Source organism: Heterodontus francisci, chromosome 30 (genome assembly GCF_036365525.1).
Source record: "Heterodontus francisci isolate sHetFra1 chromosome 30, sHetFra1.hap1, whole genome shotgun sequence".
NCBI lineage: Eukaryota > Metazoa > Chordata > Chondrichthyes > Heterodontiformes > Heterodontidae > Heterodontus > Heterodontus francisci.
The window spans coordinates 27,895,492-27,913,638 of record NC_090400.1 but is presented as its reverse complement, the minus strand read 5'-3'; the positions used below and the strand labels follow the sequence as shown (position 1 = coordinate 27,913,638).

The window sequence follows — 18,147 nt, the reverse complement described above, 5'->3', positions numbered from 1 at the left end:
TGGAAGAGCCAAAGTGATAGGAGACTCAAAATCCAGAGGAACAGCAAGGCGTTTCTGCAGCCACAAATGTGATTCCAAGATGGTGTGTTACCTCCCTGGTGCCAGGGTCAAGGATGTCACAGAGCAGCTGCAGAGCATCCTCAGGGGAGAGGGTGAACAGCCAGCAGTCGTGGTCCGCATCGGAACCAATGACTTAGGTAGCAAGAGGGACGTGGTCCTGCAGTCAGAATTTATGGAGCCAGATAGAAATTAGCAAGCAGGACCTCAAAACATTAATCTCCGGATTACTCCCAGTGCCACGCACAAGTAAGTATTGGAATAGGAGGATAACACAGATGAATGTGTGGCTGGAAAGTTGGTGCAGGACAGAGGGCTTTAGATTCTTGGAACATTGGGACCAGCTCTGGGGGTGTAGAAGGACAAAGCATTAGTACAGATAGGGTGTTAACAGACTGAAAATTGAACAGCCACAAGTACAAACATGAAAAAAAACAGTGGGTAAGCAAACTGAACAAACAAAGATGAAATAAAATTTTAAAAAAAAGAAAAAATAACTAAAAATGAAAGTAAAATGGGGGGCCCGTCATGCTCTGAAATGATTGAACTCAATTCGTATGGATTGCGGATTGGTTAACAGGCAGAAAACAAAGCAGTAATAATAAATGGGTCTTTCTTGGGATGGCAAGATATAACCAGTGGAGCGCCGCAAGGATCAGTGTTGGCAATGTTCAATCTGTATCAATGACTTAGATGAGACAACCAAGTGTAATACATCCAAGATTGTTGATGATAAAAAGCTAGGTCCAAAAATAAGCTGTAAGGAGGACACAAAGAGACTGCAAGAGAGTGTAAACCAGTTAAGTCATTGGGCAAGAAGTTGGTAGATGGAATATAATTTGGGGAAGAGTGAAATTATTCACTTTGGTGGGAAGAATGGAAAAGCAAGATATATTTTTAAAAGGTGAAAGACTAGTAAATATTGGTGTTCAGAGGGATTTGAGGATTCTTGTTCACAAATCACAGAAAGTTAACATGTAGTTACAGCCAGCATTTAGGAAGGAAAATGTAAGAGGATTTCAGCATAAGTGTAACAACATCTTGCTGCAATTATATAGGGCTTTGGTGAGGCAGCACCTGGAGTACTGTGTGCAGTTTTAGTCTCCTTACCTAAGGAAGGGTATATTTGCCAGAGAGTGGATGCAACAATGGTTCACTAGATTGATTCCTGCAATGAGGGGGCTGTCTCATGAGGACAGATTGAGTAGGATTGGCCTATATTCTCTGGAATTTAGAAGAATGAGAGGTGATCTCTTTCTAACGTATAAAATTCTAGAGGGCTTGATAGGGTAGATGCTGAGAGGTTGTTTCTCCTGGCTGAAGAGTCTAGAACTAGAGGTTTGGACCTTTGGATTTCTCGATCCCAGAAGCCTATGAATTCTCAGTCACTGGGTATGTTCATAACAGAGATCAAAAGATTTTTGGGCATAAAGGCAATAAATGGATATGGGATAGAGCAGGAAAATGGAGTTGAGGTAGAAGTTCAGCCACAATCTTCTTGAATGGCAAAGCAGGCTTGACGGATCATATGGCTTACTCCAGCTTCTGTTTCTTATGTTTATTTGTTCCACCACACACTTCAGAGTTCTTAAGCCTCTGCAGAGTAGGTCCTGAATCCGTTCATTACTTTTCATGGGGCAACAGAATTCTAAAAATTCTACAGAGCAGTGAGAGAGGGAAAGATTTTCACAGAACTATCTCTTGATGCCATATAGGCTTTCTGAATCCTGAATGTAGCTGAATTCAAAATGAGGAACATATGTGCACATGGTACTATGAAAATCTTGAATTCAGCCTTATTTTGAGTCAGGCCAATACTTGGGAATAAATCTAATGGTAAGTTTAATAAGTGACAGGTAGCACCCAGTTAATTCATGGGATCGATTGATAAATAATCTACTGGTAATGCAGGTGCCATGTGACCACAAGCTCTTGTCAAGCTGGGGAGAGAAATGTGGAATTGTATGCACAATGTGTTATACAGGCTATGAGATGAGCATACTACTTTTCATGATGCTGTGGGCAAAGTAAAAGAAGAAAACCTCTGGTTCACCAACACTGTCATCCTTCACATTGCTGAGTGGAATCCAGATCCCTCAGAGTTAGTTAGCAGTTAAAGAAAAAAGTAGCTTCTTTTATTTGGTTTTATGTACTTTCCCATTTAGCAATGCAACATCTTTCAGACTACACTTGATTAGTGGACCATTGAGAGTTTAATTTTCATGATAAGTGGGAATAGTTGAGATGTGTACTGGGCTTGAGTAACTGAACGTTCTGCCACCTGCTGTTATATCAGGTCCTATGAAACCTGCAGAGGAATTTGAGAGTGTGGCCATGCTGGTAGCCTTCTGAGCCACTCGCTGCACAGTTCCTGCCCCGTGTATAAGCTGCTAACAACAAAATGCAGTGGTCTGCCTTCAGTACCTAGAATTTCATGGCTCAGATGCTCCTTGTGAGGTAATGCTTGGCTTTCAGATCCTGACTTGCCTTCATTTATATTGGTGAGAAAAATATAATTCCATGCAAGCTTGAAGAGGAATTGCAAATGTGCAGGACACAAAATGGGTTTTCTGGGGTTTGCTCCCCAGGAAATGTGAAACCTTTACATGAAATACAATGTAATCTGGTCCATTTTAAGCATGTTATACTTCACAATTAATAGATTTCTTAATCTAAAAGAAAAAATAAATAACATGGACATTCAATCAATCAATCAACTAGACCATCACTTACCAAACAGATCCCTCAACACTTGTTCTCCCACATCCAACTATATGTGTCCCAGTTTAAACTATACTCTAGCTTTCTAGATCCAGTTCACAGAAACATTACAGCCCATTAACTTTCCACCTTTTCCAAGATTACAAGATAAAGAATACCTTGCAGCCCACCTTCATTCATCCAGGACAGCTCTCAAAATTACCCTTCTATTCACGCCTCTTGTTGTGTACCCTTCATCCAAACTTCTTCTCTATACCCATGTTTTCCCCTGCTTAATTAGTAATATTTCATGTGAAAGATTATCAAATGCCGAAGTCTAAGTACACACTCTTAGGATTTACCACAGTCAACTTGAGCTCTCATTTCCACATATAAATCAGGAAGGTTGGTCAGGCAAGATATTCCCTGACTAAGTTGACTGCTGTTTCTTAGATTGATAATTCTCAACTATACCCCGGTAATCGAATTTCAGTATCTTGTAGAGAATTGAAATACGACTAATGGATCTGGAGCTGCCATTGTCTATTTTGCAGCCCTTTTTGAACACAGCATCATGTTAGCCTGTTTCCAATGTGCTGGTATCATCCCAGTGTCCATGGACACCTTCAAAATGCTTGTCAGTAGCTCACAATCCCCTCACTAAGCTCTCTCAGCACTCTGGGATAAATACCATCAAACTGTGGGGATTTATTTGTTTCAAGCCCTTTACATTTACCAACTCTCTCCTTGGGGTCTGTACAATGACTTTCTCTCCCTTGGGAGTCTATACAATCACTTACTCTCTCCTTGGGGTCTGCTTGCTGTCCCCAATGCAGTCACATGTTTCTGCAGATTTGAGCTGAAAGATATTAAGTAGTTTTTATTTCTACTTCTCCGTGCTCTGTGACTGCATGGCTGTCTCTTCTTTGTCTCTGACCAGCAACAAAGATGGATATTGTGAAGAAAATAAGGAAGTGCAGTTATCCACCAGCAGCACAAAATAACTGTGACTGGCAACTTAACAATTTAGCCCCCGTCCATCCACCTATAACTACATCCTGAGAAATTTCCATAAAATTTATTAATCAAGGCAACACTCTCACACGAACACACAGAATCATACAGCACAGCACAGAAGGAGGCCATTCTGACATATCTATGTCATCTGTCTGCATGAACAACACAGCTAGTCCCACTCTCACACCCGTTCCCTGCAGCCTTGCAAATTGTTTATCTTCAGAAGCTTATCCAATTTCCTCTTTAAAGCCACGATTGAACCTACCTCCACCAGAAACATAGGCAGTGCAATTCCAGATCCTAACCACTCGCTGCGTAAAAAAACTTTCCTCATGTCATAGAATAGAATCATAGAAAGTTTACCGCACAGCAAGAGGCCACTTGGCCCATTGTGTCTGTGCCGGCCAAAAAACGGGCCACCCAGTCTAATCCCATTTTCCAGCATTTGGTCCAAAGCCCTGCAGGTTACTGCACTTGAGGTGCATATCCAGACACCTTTTAAATGAGTTTAGGGTTTCTGTCTCTACTACCGTTACAGGCAGTAAGTTCCAGAACCCTACCACCCTCTGGGTGAAAAAGGTTTTCCTCATCTTCCTTCTAATCTTCCTCCCAATCACTTTAAATCTATGCCCCCTAGTCACTGACCTCTCTGCTAGATTAGATTAGATTGATTAGAGATACAGCACTGAAACAGGCCCTTCGGCCCACCGAGTCTGTGCCGAACATCAACCACCCATTTATACTAATCCTACACTAATCCCATATTCCTACCAAACATCCCCACCTGTCCCTATATTTCCCTACCACCTACTTATACTAGTGACAATTTATAATGGCCAATTTACCTATCAACCTGCAAGTCTTTTGGCTTGTGGGAGGAAACCGGAGCACCTGGAGGAAACCCACGCAGACACAGGGAGAACTTGCAAACTCCACACAGGCAGTACCCGGAATCGAACCCGGGTCCCTGGAGCTGTGAGGCTGCGGTGCTAACCACTGCGCCACTGTGCCGCCCATAAGGTAATAGGCCCTTCAGATTCACTCTATCCACGTCCCTCACAATTTTGCACATCTCAGTCAAATATCCCCTCAGCCTCCTCTGATCCAAGGAGAACAGCCCCAGCTTTTCCAATCTTTCCTCATAGCTGCATTTTTCCAGTCCCAGCATTTTCCTCATAAATCTCCACTGTAACCTCTCTCGTGCAATTACACCTTTCTGTTAATGAGGCGACCAGAATTTCACACAGTACTCAAGTCGTGGCCTAACTAATGATTTATACAGTTCCAGCATAACCTCCCTGCTCTTATATTCTATACCTCGACTAATAAAGGATAGGATTCCATATGCCTTCTTAACCACCTTATCAACCTGTCCTGCTATCTTCAGGGATCTGTGGACATTTACTCCAAGGTCCCTCACTTCCTCTTCACCTCTCAGTATTCTCCCATTAATTGTGTATTCCTTTGCCTTGTTTGACCTCCCCAGATGTATCACCTCACACTTCTCTGGGTTGAATTCCATTTGCCACTTTTGTGCTTGCCTGACCAGTCCATTGATATAGAGTCATAGAGAGATACAGCACTGAAACAGGCCCTTCGGCCCACCGAGTCTTTGCCGACCAACAACCACCCATTTATACTAATCCTACATTACCCCCATATTCCCTACAATATCCCCACCTTCCCTCAATTCTCCTACCACCTACCTGCACTAGGGGCAATTTACAATGGCCAATTTACCTATTAACCTGCAAGTCTTTGGCTTCCTGCAAGCTACAGCTATCCACCTCTCTATCAACCACACGGCCAATTTTTGTGTTGTCTGCAAACTTCCTGATCATACCCCTACATTTACGTCCAAATCGTTAACATATACCACAAAAAGCAGGGGTCCTAGTACTGAGCCCTGCGGAACGCCACAGGAAGCTGCCTTCCCATTGCAAAAACACCCGTCAACAATTACCCTTTGTTTCCTGCCACTGAGCCAATTTTGTATCCAGCTTTCTACATTTCCCTGGATCCCATGGGCTTTTATTTTTTAACCAGTCTGCCGTATGGGATCTTGTCAAAAGCCTTGCTAAAATCTATGTCGACTACATCAACTGCACTACCCTCATCAATCCTCCTTGTTACTTCTTCAAAAAATTAAATCAAGTTAGTCAGACATAATCTTCTCTTAACAAATCCATGCTGACTGTCCTTGATTAATCTGTGCCCTTTTAAAGTGACAATTTATCCTGTCTCTCAGAATTGATTCCCAATAATTTGCCCACTACTGAGGTTAGGCTAACTGGCCTGTAAATATTCAGTCCATCTCTTGCTCCCTTTTTAAACAAGGGTACAAAGTTAGCAGTCCTCCAATCCTCCAGCCCCACATCTGTATCCAGTGAGAACTAGTAAATGATGGTCAAAGCTTTTGCTATTTCCTCCCTGGCTTCTTTTAACAGCCTGGGGTACATTTCATCCGGCCCTGCTGATTATTCACTTTCAAGGATGCTAATCCCATTAATAAGTCTCTCTCTATGTTTATCACATCCAATACTTCACACTCCTCCTCCTTAACTACAATATCTGCATCGTCCCCCTCTTTTGTGAAGACAGATGCAAAGTATTCATTAAGAACCATACCAATATCTTCCACCCCTACACATAAGTTACCTTTTTGGTCTTTTATGAGTTATCCTCTACTCTTAATGTATTGATAAAACATCTTGGGTTCACCTTGATTTTGTTTGCCAATATTCTTTCGTGCCCTCTCTTTGCTTTCCTAACTTCCTTGGAAAATCTTTGGAAAATCCAAACATGCTCCATCCATTGGTTTCCCCTTTATCGACCCTGCTGGTTACATCCTCAAAAAAACTCAAACAGATTTGTCAAACATGATTTCTTTTTCATAAAACCATGTCACCTGCCTAATCATATTTTGATTTTGCAAGTGCCCTGCCCTTAACAACAGATTCTAGCATTGGCCCTACTACTGTTTGATTTAGAGACTGCTGTTGCAGTGCTGGAGTAGCAAAAGAGAAACATCCAATAGGATACCTCTCCATTCCTCCTGAGGCTGAAATATTTAAATTCCAGTTTTCATCCCCCTTCGGCACTTTCCCCTGCAATCGCAGGACGGGTAATACCTGTCCATTTACCTCCTCTCTCCTCACTATCTAAGGCCCCAAACACTCCCTTCAGGTGAAGCAGCGATTTACTTGTACTTCTTTCAATTTAGTATACTGTATTCGTTGCTCACAATGTGGTCTCCTCTACATTGGGGAGACCAAACGCAGATTGGGTGACTGCTTTGTGGAACATTTCCGCTCAGTCCGTAAGTATAACCTCGAGCTTCCAGTTGCTTGCCATTTCAACAATCCCCCCAGCTCTCATGCTCACATCTCTGTCCTGGGATTGCTGCAGTGTTCCAGCGAACATCAACGCAAGCTTGAGGAACAGTATCTCATTCACCAATTAGGCACACTACAGCCTGCCAGACTGAACATTGAGTTCAATAATTTCAGAGCATGACGAGCCCCCCTTTTTATGCTTAGTTATTTTTTCTTTTTTTTCTTTTTTATTTGGTTATTTTATTTTAGTTGTTTTAGTTCGTTTAGTTTGTTTCTACTGTGCCTATACACTCTGTTTTTTTAATGTTTGTGCTTGGAATGCTTTGTGCTTTACAGTCTATTCACACCCTCTCTGTACTAACTCTTTGTCTTTCAGCACACCATTAACATACTGTTTGCCTTTGTTCCATGACCTTCTGGTCAGTTATTCTCTGTGACCCTCTGTCCTATCAACACCTTCTCTTTTGTTATCTTTTGCCCCACCCTTTACTTGCTTAAAATCTTTTACATTTCTAATATCTGCCAGTTCTGATGAAGGGTCACTGACCTGAAACGTTAACTTGATTGGCACACCATCCACAAACATTCACTCCCTCCACCACCGACGCACAGTGGCAGCAGTGTGTACCATCTACAAGATGCACTGCGGCAATGCACCAAGGCTCCTTCGATAGCACCTTCCAAACCCGCGACCTCTACCAACTAGAAGGACAAGGGCAGCAAATACATGGGAACACCACCACCTGCAAGTTCCCCTCCAAGTCACACACCATCCTGACTTGGAACTATATCGCCGTTCCTTCATTGTCGCTGGGTCAAAATCCTGGAACTCCCTTCCAAACAGCACTGTGGGTGTACCTACCCCACATGGACTGCAGCGGTTCAAGAAGGCAGCTCACCACCACCTTCTCAAGGGAAATTAGGGATGGGCAATAAATGCTGGCATAGCCATTGACGCCCACATCCCATGAATGAATAAAAACAAAATGTTCAGACTATTGCCCTATTACAGATTGTCAGGTTGCTGTTCAAATTGTTCTGTTTCCCAACAAAGCATCTGCCCATGTATCATTAATGAGTAACATTATTTGATGCGGATACCCAGACATCCAATAATACTTCTCTTTGTTTGAAGCAACCAAGTGCCAAACCCAGGTCCTTTGTGATTCCTTCGCCCTTACTCGGTTTCCAAATTTCAGAATAAGAAGCTCGATGAACCTTCAGCCTGTGTTTCTCACAGGGAGCTGCCAAACTGAGAGATAGAGAGAAACTATTTTTATTTCAAGAGATTCTGACGTTCTGGCACAATTGAAATGAGAGGGCACGGGAGCATTAAACATGTCAGAGACAGACAGTGGTTGATGAGCAGAGCAACAAAACAAATCCCAAGTGTAAAGGGCATGAGACACGAAGAAAGATTAGAGAAGCTCAAGTTCTACAGGCTGTAAAGAAGGTCAGTTAAACAGGGACCTCACTGAGTATAAAATATTAATTGGTAGCAGTAAAGTGAACCCAGAATATTATTTGAAATTAAGTCAGGGAAGTAGGATCAGAACACAGAATTTCAGAATTACTGAATGGATATCAGGAAGAACTTACTCACCTTAAAGAATTAAAATAATTTGTTAGCCTCGGCAGTTAAGGACAAATATTTGGAACTTTCATAGTATATTTGATGCCTTAATGAGATATAGTTAGGGTACCGCAGCAACAGACTTCAATGTGATAGTCTGGGTACTAGAGTGATGGGTTCAGTGGGAGACTTAGGGTACTGGAAGAGCAAGTGTTGACGGGATAAATATCTTTTTTGCATCTTCATCTTCTCCTACTTTCTAATTCTATTTAAATTCTATTGCAAACCACCGTATGCATTTCATTTTCTTTTAAAATTGCTTATTTCTCTCGATCGGAAGTACACCTTTTCTGTCCATGATCCGCATTGAGGTAATCAAAAAGTTTAGATACATATGACCCAGTGTTTTCTACTGAGCATGATTATTTGGGATTGATGATCAATGTCTAGGATTTGAGAACATAATGTAAAGTGAAACTGCAGTGAGGTATCTAGGGAGTTCTGAATTGTTGGAGGTAGTCTTTCAGTTGACATTAAACTGAGGACATGTCTGTTTCTGTGGATGTAAAAGATCCCATGGTAATCTTCATGGAAAAGCAGAGAGCTGCCCTGGTCTCTTGGCCAATCTAACTCCCTCAACTGATACCACCAAAGAAAAATGGCTAACTGGACATTATCTACTTTGCTGGTTGGGGGATCTTGTTGTGTGCAAATTGGCGTTTGCATTTGCCTACATGTATCTCAGAAGTAATTGCTTGTGAAGCACTTTGAGACACCTTGAGGACATGACAAATGCTAAATAAATGCAAATTTGTTCGTTCTTTCCATGTAGAATGAGTCAATGAGCAACACCCAATGTCACTAAATGATATTCAACTTCATGAAGCCATGTCAATGAAGATTAAAACTGATTATCTGCACATATTAATCATTGGCAGCCAAGCATGACACTGTGGCAATGGGACAATATCCTGAGCTTGCATTCGGTCTTTATACTGCTAACCACGACTCCTACATCCCAGGAGCAGAATCCCAAACCCAACTTATTTTGAACACATGATTATGCACGTGTGTGTGTGTGACAGCATTCCCATTTATAGCTCAATAGTCACATCCTCACTGTTTATACCCCAGTCACATTCCCACTGTATATGACGAGTCAGTCACATATCCTGCATATATCTCCCTCCCATCAGTAATGTCCGTTTTCACTGTATATCACGTCAGCCTCATTCCTCTCCCCTGTATATAGCCTGTGAGTAAATTTCCCCACTCCCACAGTTTATCATGTAAGTCACTGGTGCTGCCTTTGTGGTAACTTAGTCACAGGAATGACTAGGAGGTCAGGTTCTTTATAAAATCTGTGTTAGTGTAAGTGGGATCCAAGCTATGTACTGCTGCTAATGGCTATTATATATTGTGGAAGGCATTTCTTTGGACTCAGTGTCACTGGCTGTGCATACAGGCAGACCTCACAGCCCCTATGAACCACATTGTGTCTTTACATCTACGTAAATGTAGTGGGACTCATGAGTCAGATAGAGAGCTTACAGTATGGACTCTGGCTACTTCACTGTCACAGGTTAATTTCAAAAGCTCTGCTGGTTTCAGACCCACAAAAGCAGCAAGCCCAGGTTGTGTGCAGCCTGTACATTGAGCGCCATTATCTTACCGTGGTTCTCTATTTATAGCATTTATTCCAAGAACCACTGCAGGCACTTACTGATTTCGAGTTGCCGCTGGATTCGTCCTTTGCAACGCTCCCTGTAGTCAGTCTGAGTGCCATTGTACTCGGACATCACTTCTACAAATTTACGGGACAGTGTAGAATGCTGCAAGCAAAAAGAAACAGGGTTTGAATTGGAGTTGTGCAATAAAAGTACAATCGAGGCAGCCACAGCGAGTGAACTGTTATCATATCCTGTTCTATATACTGCTCCCCAGCTAAGGAGAGTACCTCCACTCTGATTCTGTCACTGACGATACCGCTCCTTTGATTTTTCCCACTTTATTGGTGCAATTTCCAGTTTCGGAACTTCCAATTAACCTGGAGATTGGAAGGAAGGAGCTGTTGCTCATTCTTATTTAAAACGGTTTTCTATTTGTAAATTAGGATTACGTTCTTCATCTTCATACTTGAATTTTTCTCTCACTTCTGATAGATAATCTATTGCTGGAAGTATTAAAAAAAATTGCTTCACAAGCAAGAGCTTCAAACCTGGTTTCATTCACCATTGATTACTCCAGTCAGGACTGTAGGCAGCAAACGAAGAATTAGAACAATTCTTTCTGATCCTACCTCCCAAACTGCTGCTGCATTTCTGGAGTGGTCCAGGGAGCTCCCCTCGAAAATTTTAATATTTTTATACCAACTTCGAGTGTTGTTGCCACTGCACCCTATTCAGTGAGTGGTGAATATTCCATCATATTCCTGACAAGCCTTGTAGATGCTGGAGAGACTTTGAGCCACCAATCTCAGCATACCCAACTCCTGCCCTACTATTGCAGCTTTGATGTTGATATGGCTGGTCTAGTTAAGCGGCTGGTCAATGATGACCAGAAGATGGTGATAGCATGGGACTTGACGATAGTCATGCTACTGAAAGTCAAGGAGAGATGGTTGGGATTTCTCCTGTGCGAGATGGTCACTACCAGACACAATGTTATCCACCACTTCTCAGCCCAAGCCTGGATGTTGCCCAAGTCCTTCTGTGGGTTAGCATGGTTTTTTTCATTATTGGAGGAATTGTGAATGGAGCTGAACACTGGAATAGTCAGTGAACATCTCCACTCTTGACCTTATATTTGAGTGAAGGAGCCGAAAGACATGTTGGTACTGTTTTTTCTAATGAAAATTTGAAGTAAATAATAATTGAGTTTATTCATTATATTATATTTATCCTAAGCTTGGGTCCCGTACACATCTGCTAATATTCCAGCCTCTTTTCTTATTATTATAACAATTATAAAATGGTAATATTAATTCTGTAAATTCAATAACTTGTAACATTGCTGACTGTTCAGGAGTATGACACAGGACATTAACTCAGAGGTACACAAACAGTTTGTTTACAAAGAGGATGAAGCTGCAAATGATGGACAGTGTCCCATGCTCCTGAGGAACCAAATATTTATCCAACTTTCTTAAAAAAAAACTTTTATTTGGAAATTTCAAGGGTACTAGCTGAGTGTCGAAAAGAGAATGAACCTTCCTCTGATCAGAGATAGGTGGACAGGCCCAAAACAGGGCATCAGAAAGGGGCAGCCAGAGAGAACAGCAAGAGACAGGATGAAGCAAAGAGGCAGCAGAGCAACAGGAATCAGGTCTTGAAGGAAAAAGAAAGAAGTTTGTTCTCACCCAAGGGAGGAAAATGTGTGATAGGCAGGAAGTAGAATGCTGGTCAAAGAGTTTCACTGAAGAGAAGAGACGAGAATAGGACCTAAGAAAGAAACACAGGACTATCCAGATGGATCCCAGTATCTTGTTTACATGTTAATCATTGTTTAACACTGACTAGTCTAATGATCCTTCCCAAATCTGTTTCCTTTCCAGCATCTGCCAGTGAAGACCTTTCCCTGTTACCTTGCTTCATATTTATAACCAGACTATGCAATATAGGACCTCTTCATTTCATTTAAGGGAAGACACTGAATGTGTCCCAGTAGAGTTAGACTGGGCTGGTCCAACAACTAAACTGGCTACTTATAATAGGGACCTTCTTTGTTACTTGTCTAGGTCAACTACACCCTCAGTTTTATAAAGTCACACCTTCAAAAAGGTTCAATCCCAGTGGGGCTAGCTTAGGCCAATTGTCACAATTAATACCAGTCTACTTAAAATAAAATCCTTTTGTACTACTTACGTGGTTCAAGTGCATTCTGGCAAATTTAGTGTTGCCTGAAAGCGACAAGTTGATTGTGTCTCTGCGAGGTGGGGCTTACCTTATCTCAACTGGCCTACTTCAAAACAGATACCATTTGGGATCACCAGTTACTCCATTTGTATCCTGCCCCCACCCCACCCCACAGTTTGTGCCTGATCTATCCAACTAACCTGCAGAATGTTGAATTATCCCTTATTAACACTTTACAATATTCTACAGCTCTCTATCTGCCCAAAATGCTCCCCATCCACCTGTTCACCTTGTACTTTTGGTCTATGGCAGTTACCAATAATAATTTGGCTCCTTGTTATTACTCAGTTTTATCTATATTATTTCAGCCTTATGTCCTTCTGCTGCCATACCCATCCTTCCCATAGCTACTATTTCATTCCATATTCATAAAATGCTATCCACTGTAGCTCTTTCTCTGTGAATCACTTCACACCCTCTGAGCCCCACATTGCACTGTCAGCCATTTGTCTGAGGTGGCAACAAAATAACATTTCCACTAACTGTGGATGACTCTTAAATGCCCTCTGAAATGGCCTAGCAAGCCACTCAGTTCAAGGGCAATTAGGGATGGGTAATAAATGCTGGCCTAGCCAGTGATGCCTACATCCCATGAATGAATAAAAAAAAACTTGTAGATCCCTCTAACCCCAGCACTTTTTCAGACAATCTTTGTGTTTTTATAAAGCATTGCAGACTTTCTTTCAACTTTTCTCTCCTTGTTGGTCTTTCTACCAGGGTTGTCACTAATTTTGTTTTTTCTGGTATGTTTCATTTACCCGCTCATATCTTACGTTTGAAATCCTGCTTCAATGTTCTATTTATTCCCTCTCTCTCGGGACATTTGTATTGAATTAGGTAAGGACAAGCCCATCTGTAGAACTTCCTCATGCCTAAGAAATTGTACCAATGTTCTAGGAAGCAGAAATTTTCCTTCTGATCTTTCCAACCACAAGTCTAACCAGTCCCTCCCTAACTCTAGTGTTCAGCACCTGAAGTAATCTTTGAGATCTTTGCATTTTCATGGAGAACCTCATTCATCAGGGTCCCTGTACAAGACCTCTATCCAAATTTTCCTATGTCATTGGTTCTCACATAGCAGATACATTGGTAGGTTAGCCTTCAGCACTGGCTAACATAGCTTTAATCTGGTGACACAAGCCTCTTTCTTTTGTCATTGTTCATTACCCGTGACCCCCCAACCCCACCACCCCCCAATTAAAAAATATGGAACTGAAAATAACTCCTAGTCGAGCTTTCACGCTCGGAGGTTAATTACACCCATTCTGAAAATTAGTGTTTGGAAGTGCACGCAGCAGAGGTTTAAATTGCCCTAATTGCTCTTTAATAATAACCTTGCGGTTGAGGAGTTGCAAGGAGCTCTCCCTTGGGTAGTTCTCATTGAAGAAACAGTGCAGTATGGAACAGATTATTAACAGCCATTACCTGTGCTTTCAGCTCACACCATTTATTTATGATTGATGTGTGCTTCAATGGAGTGTTCGTTCCAATATCTCTGACAATTCAACCTAAAACCGATGAAAGTGAAGTGGTTAACATGGAATCTCTTGGAGTGTGCAAATGTGAAGAAATGTGGGCAGTGCCAGTGATTATTCCTTCATCCACAGGGCAGACAGCTTACCGAAGAAATCAAGAGAGCCCCATGAAATGAGTTGAGGACTCAATGAGGTACAGTGCATAGATCCTCTGCAGATGAGTGCTCTTCGGGGTGCAGCTGGAACAGTGTCAGCCTAATAAAGCACAGAAGGGCACTCAGGATGCAGCTCAAACAGTACCAGCCTACTGGATGGGCAGGAGGGCACTCAGATGCAGCTGGAATAACACCAGCCCAATAAAGCAATCTATTGTAGCAGTAGGTTGGAACTTTGAAAGAAGTAGTTTTTAGTTTTAGTTTTAGAGATACAGCACTGAAATTGAAGAAGTTCCTTAAACAAGGAGAGGGTATAGTTCTGCATATGACTGAAAGAGACCTAGAAGGCTGATAGGCAGGAGACTGGCAACAGTCCTGCAAAGTTCATGGTGTCCAACAACAACTCACAGAGGACAGAGACTTGTGATCCAAAACCAGCAAATGGGGCAATCAGTATTGATTAAGAAGGCTGAGAAAATGGAGAGTAAAGCACCAGAGAGTGAGAAAGAATGATCTGAACAAGGAGAGGTGAGAGAGAGGGGCTGAAACCAAAAGCAGAACTGCATGAGGACAGTGCGCGAGTTGAGGAGAAACTGGAACAAGCCAAGTTGTTAGAACTGAACCATGCTATAACTGTGGAAGAAGTTCTCAAGCAAAAGCCTTCCTGCACAGAAACAAAACAGCCTGTGTGAATGAAACAGGTATTGAGTATGAGCAGGTTCCTTTGGCAGCTGATGCAGCTATTAATTGTGAGGCTATTTGTCGCTATCTGTCCATATTTACGGAAACATCATCAATGATGATATTGGAACCTGCCTCAGTTAAGTTAAAAAGACGTCATCCAGTAAGTCGCAGAGATGGAATACTGCACCATCCAGATCTTCACTGATATGAATTTAGATTTATAATGAGAATTTAAGTGTACCCTACTATCGAAAAGCTCTAACTGTTCACTGAGAATTAATTTGCATCAGATATATTAGTGTCATGGGGCAATTATTTTGTCAGATATCATTTCATCAAACTGGCTCTTGGTCCAGGAACAGACCAGGAGACAAATCGCAGGAGACTGAAAACTTGCCCTAATTTTCAGAATACAAGATTAAAAGTTTCAAAATTGCAGTCCCCATTCTTGAAGAGTGGAGTATAAAAGCAGCAACTTCCATTGTTGCTATGAGGTAGGTCCCTCTTTAGTCTCATGTTTGCATGTTTGAGCTTCTACTTCCCCAATCTGAAAATCATGGTGCTAACGTGCCTTCAAACATGAAGAAGTCTTGAGCTATAACTGATGCAGGCATGAAAAGTCAAGTTATACAAGTCACACAACATTGTTAATTATAGCTTGGTTTGGTGGGAGCAGGGGATGGTTATTCACAGAATTGTTACAGCGCAGAAGGAGGCCATTCAGTCCATCATGTCCTCACTGGCTCTCTGAAAGAGCAATTCCCGCAGTTCCATTCCTCTGCCTTCTCTCCATAACCCTGCACATTCTTCCTTTTCCTTTAACAGTCTAATTCCCTTTTGAATGCTTCAATTGAACCTGCCTTCGCCACATTCTCAGGCAGCGCATTCCAGACCATAACCACTCACTGCGTGAAAATGTTTTTCCTCATGTCACTTTTGCTTCTCTTACCAAATACTTTAAATCTGTGCCCTCTCATTCTCAATCCTTTCAAAAGTAGGAACAATTTCTATGTATCTACTCTGTCCAGACCCCTCATGATTTTGAATACCTCTATCAAATCACCTCTCAGCCTTCTCTTCTCCAAGGAAAAACAGTCCTAACATTGCAGATGGTGAAATTTGAGTTCAATTAATAAAATCTGGAATTAAAAGCTAGTCTAATAGTGACCATGAAACCATTTTCGATTATTGTAAAAACCCATCTGGTTCAATAATGTCCTTCATAGAAGGAAATCTGCTGTCCTTACCTGGTCTGGCCTACATGTGACCCCAGACCCACAGCAATGTGGTTGATTCTTAAATGACCTCTGAAATGGCCTAGCAAGCCACTCAGGTCAAGGGTTATTAGGGATGGACAATAAATGCTGGCCTAGTCAGCGACGTCCACATCCCACAAAACGAATATAAAAAAACTTCTCCAATCTATCTTCATAACTGAAATTCCTCATCCCTGGAACCATTTTCGTGAATCTTTTCTGTAGTATCTCCAATGCCCTGACATCTTTCTTAAAGTGCAGCGCCCAGAACTGGATGCAATACTCCAGTTGAAGCCCAACAAGCATCTTAAAGAAGTTCACCAGAACTTTTTGCTCTTGTACTCTATAACCTTACTAATAAAGCCCAGGATACTGTATGCTTTATTAACCACTCTCTCAACCTGTTCTGACACCTTCAATGAATAACGCACATATACACCTAGGTCCCTCTGCCCCTGCACCCCCTTTAGAATGGCCCTTTATTTTATATTATCTCTTCATGTTCTTCCTACCATAATGAATCACTTCACATTTCTCTGCATTGAACTTCATCTGCCACCTGGCTGTCCATTTCACCAACTTGTCCAAGTCCTTTTGAAGTTTTACACTATCTTCCTCACAGTTCACAATGCTTCCAAGTTTTGTATCATCTCAAACTTTGAAATTGTGCCCTGTACACCAAGGTCTAGGTCATTAATATATATCAGGAAAAGCAAGGGTCCCAACACTGATCCCTGAGGAACGCCACTACAAACCTTCCTCCAGCCCAAAAAACATCCATTAACCACTACTCTGTTTCCTGTCACTCAGCCAATTTCGTATCCGTGTTGCTACCGTCCCTTTTATTCCATGAGCTACAAGTTTGCTCACAAGTCTGTTGTGTGGCACTGTATCAAACACCTTTTGAAAGTCCATGTACACCATATCAATAGCGTTGCCCTCATCAACCCTCCGTTACCTCCTCAAACAACTCCAGCAAGTTAGTTAAACATGATTTTCCCTTAAGAAATCCATGTTGCCTTTTCTTAATTAACCCGCATTTGTCCATATGACTATTGATTTTGTCTCAAATTATTATTTCTAGAAGTTTTCCCACCACTGAAGTTAAACTGACTATCCTGTAGTTTCTGGGCTTATATTTACACCCTTTTTTGAACAAGGGTGTAATGTTTGCAATTCTCCAGTCCTCTGGCACTACTCCCTGAGTCTAAGGAAGACTGAAAAATTATGGCCAGTGCCTGCGCGATTTCCACCCTCACTTCCCTCAGTATCCTTGGATGCATCTCATCCAGTCCTGGTGCTTTATCCACTTTAAGTACAGACAGCCTATCCAATACTTCCTCTCTAGTGTCTGACTTACCTCTTCTTTCAACATTGCCTGTGTTACATCTTCTTCCTTGGTAAAAACAGATGCAAAGTATTCATTTAATACCTCAGCTATGCCACCATGTGCAAATCCCCTTTCTGGTCCCTAATCGGCCTCACTCCTCCTCTTACCACCCTTTTACTATTTATATGCCTATAGAAAACTTTGGGATTACCTTTAATGCTAGTTGCTAGTCTCTTTTCATGCTCTCTCCTTGCTTCTCTTATTTGCTTTTTAATTTCCCCTCTGGACCTTCTATATTCAGCCTGGTTCTCAATCGTATTTTCGACCTGGCATCTGTCGTAAGCATGCTTTTTCTTCTTTATCTTAATCTCTACCTCTTTTGTCATCCAGGGAGCTTTCTAGTTGTTTGCCCTACCTTTCCCCTTCGAGTGAACATACCTTGACTGTGCCCAAACTATCTCTTCTTGTTCATCTACTAGTTTTCCTGCCAGCTTTTGACTCCAATTTATTCGCCCCAGCTCCAATCTTACCTCATTGAAATTGGCCTTCCCCCAGTTAATTATTCTTACTCTGGATGGCTCTTTGTCCTTTACCTTAGTCAGCCTAAATCTTATGATACAATGATCACTATCCCCTAAATGCTCTCCTACT

At 41.8% G+C, this 18,147-nt stretch overlaps 1 protein-coding gene across 2 annotated transcripts in view; it reads right to left on the bottom strand.

Moving 5' to 3' along the window:
• LOC137346642 (syntaxin-1A-like) overlaps positions 1 to 18,147 on the bottom strand; it is a 320,432-nt gene that overhangs the window by 77,706 nt on the left and 224,579 nt on the right. For both annotated transcript variants that reach the window (XM_068010271.1, XM_068010270.1), the window contains exon 6: positions 10,406 to 10,514. In XM_068010271.1, coding sequence (XP_067866372.1) covers positions 10,406 to 10,514 — 109 coding nt within the window. The remainder of the gene's footprint in view (positions 1 to 10,405; positions 10,515 to 18,147) is intronic.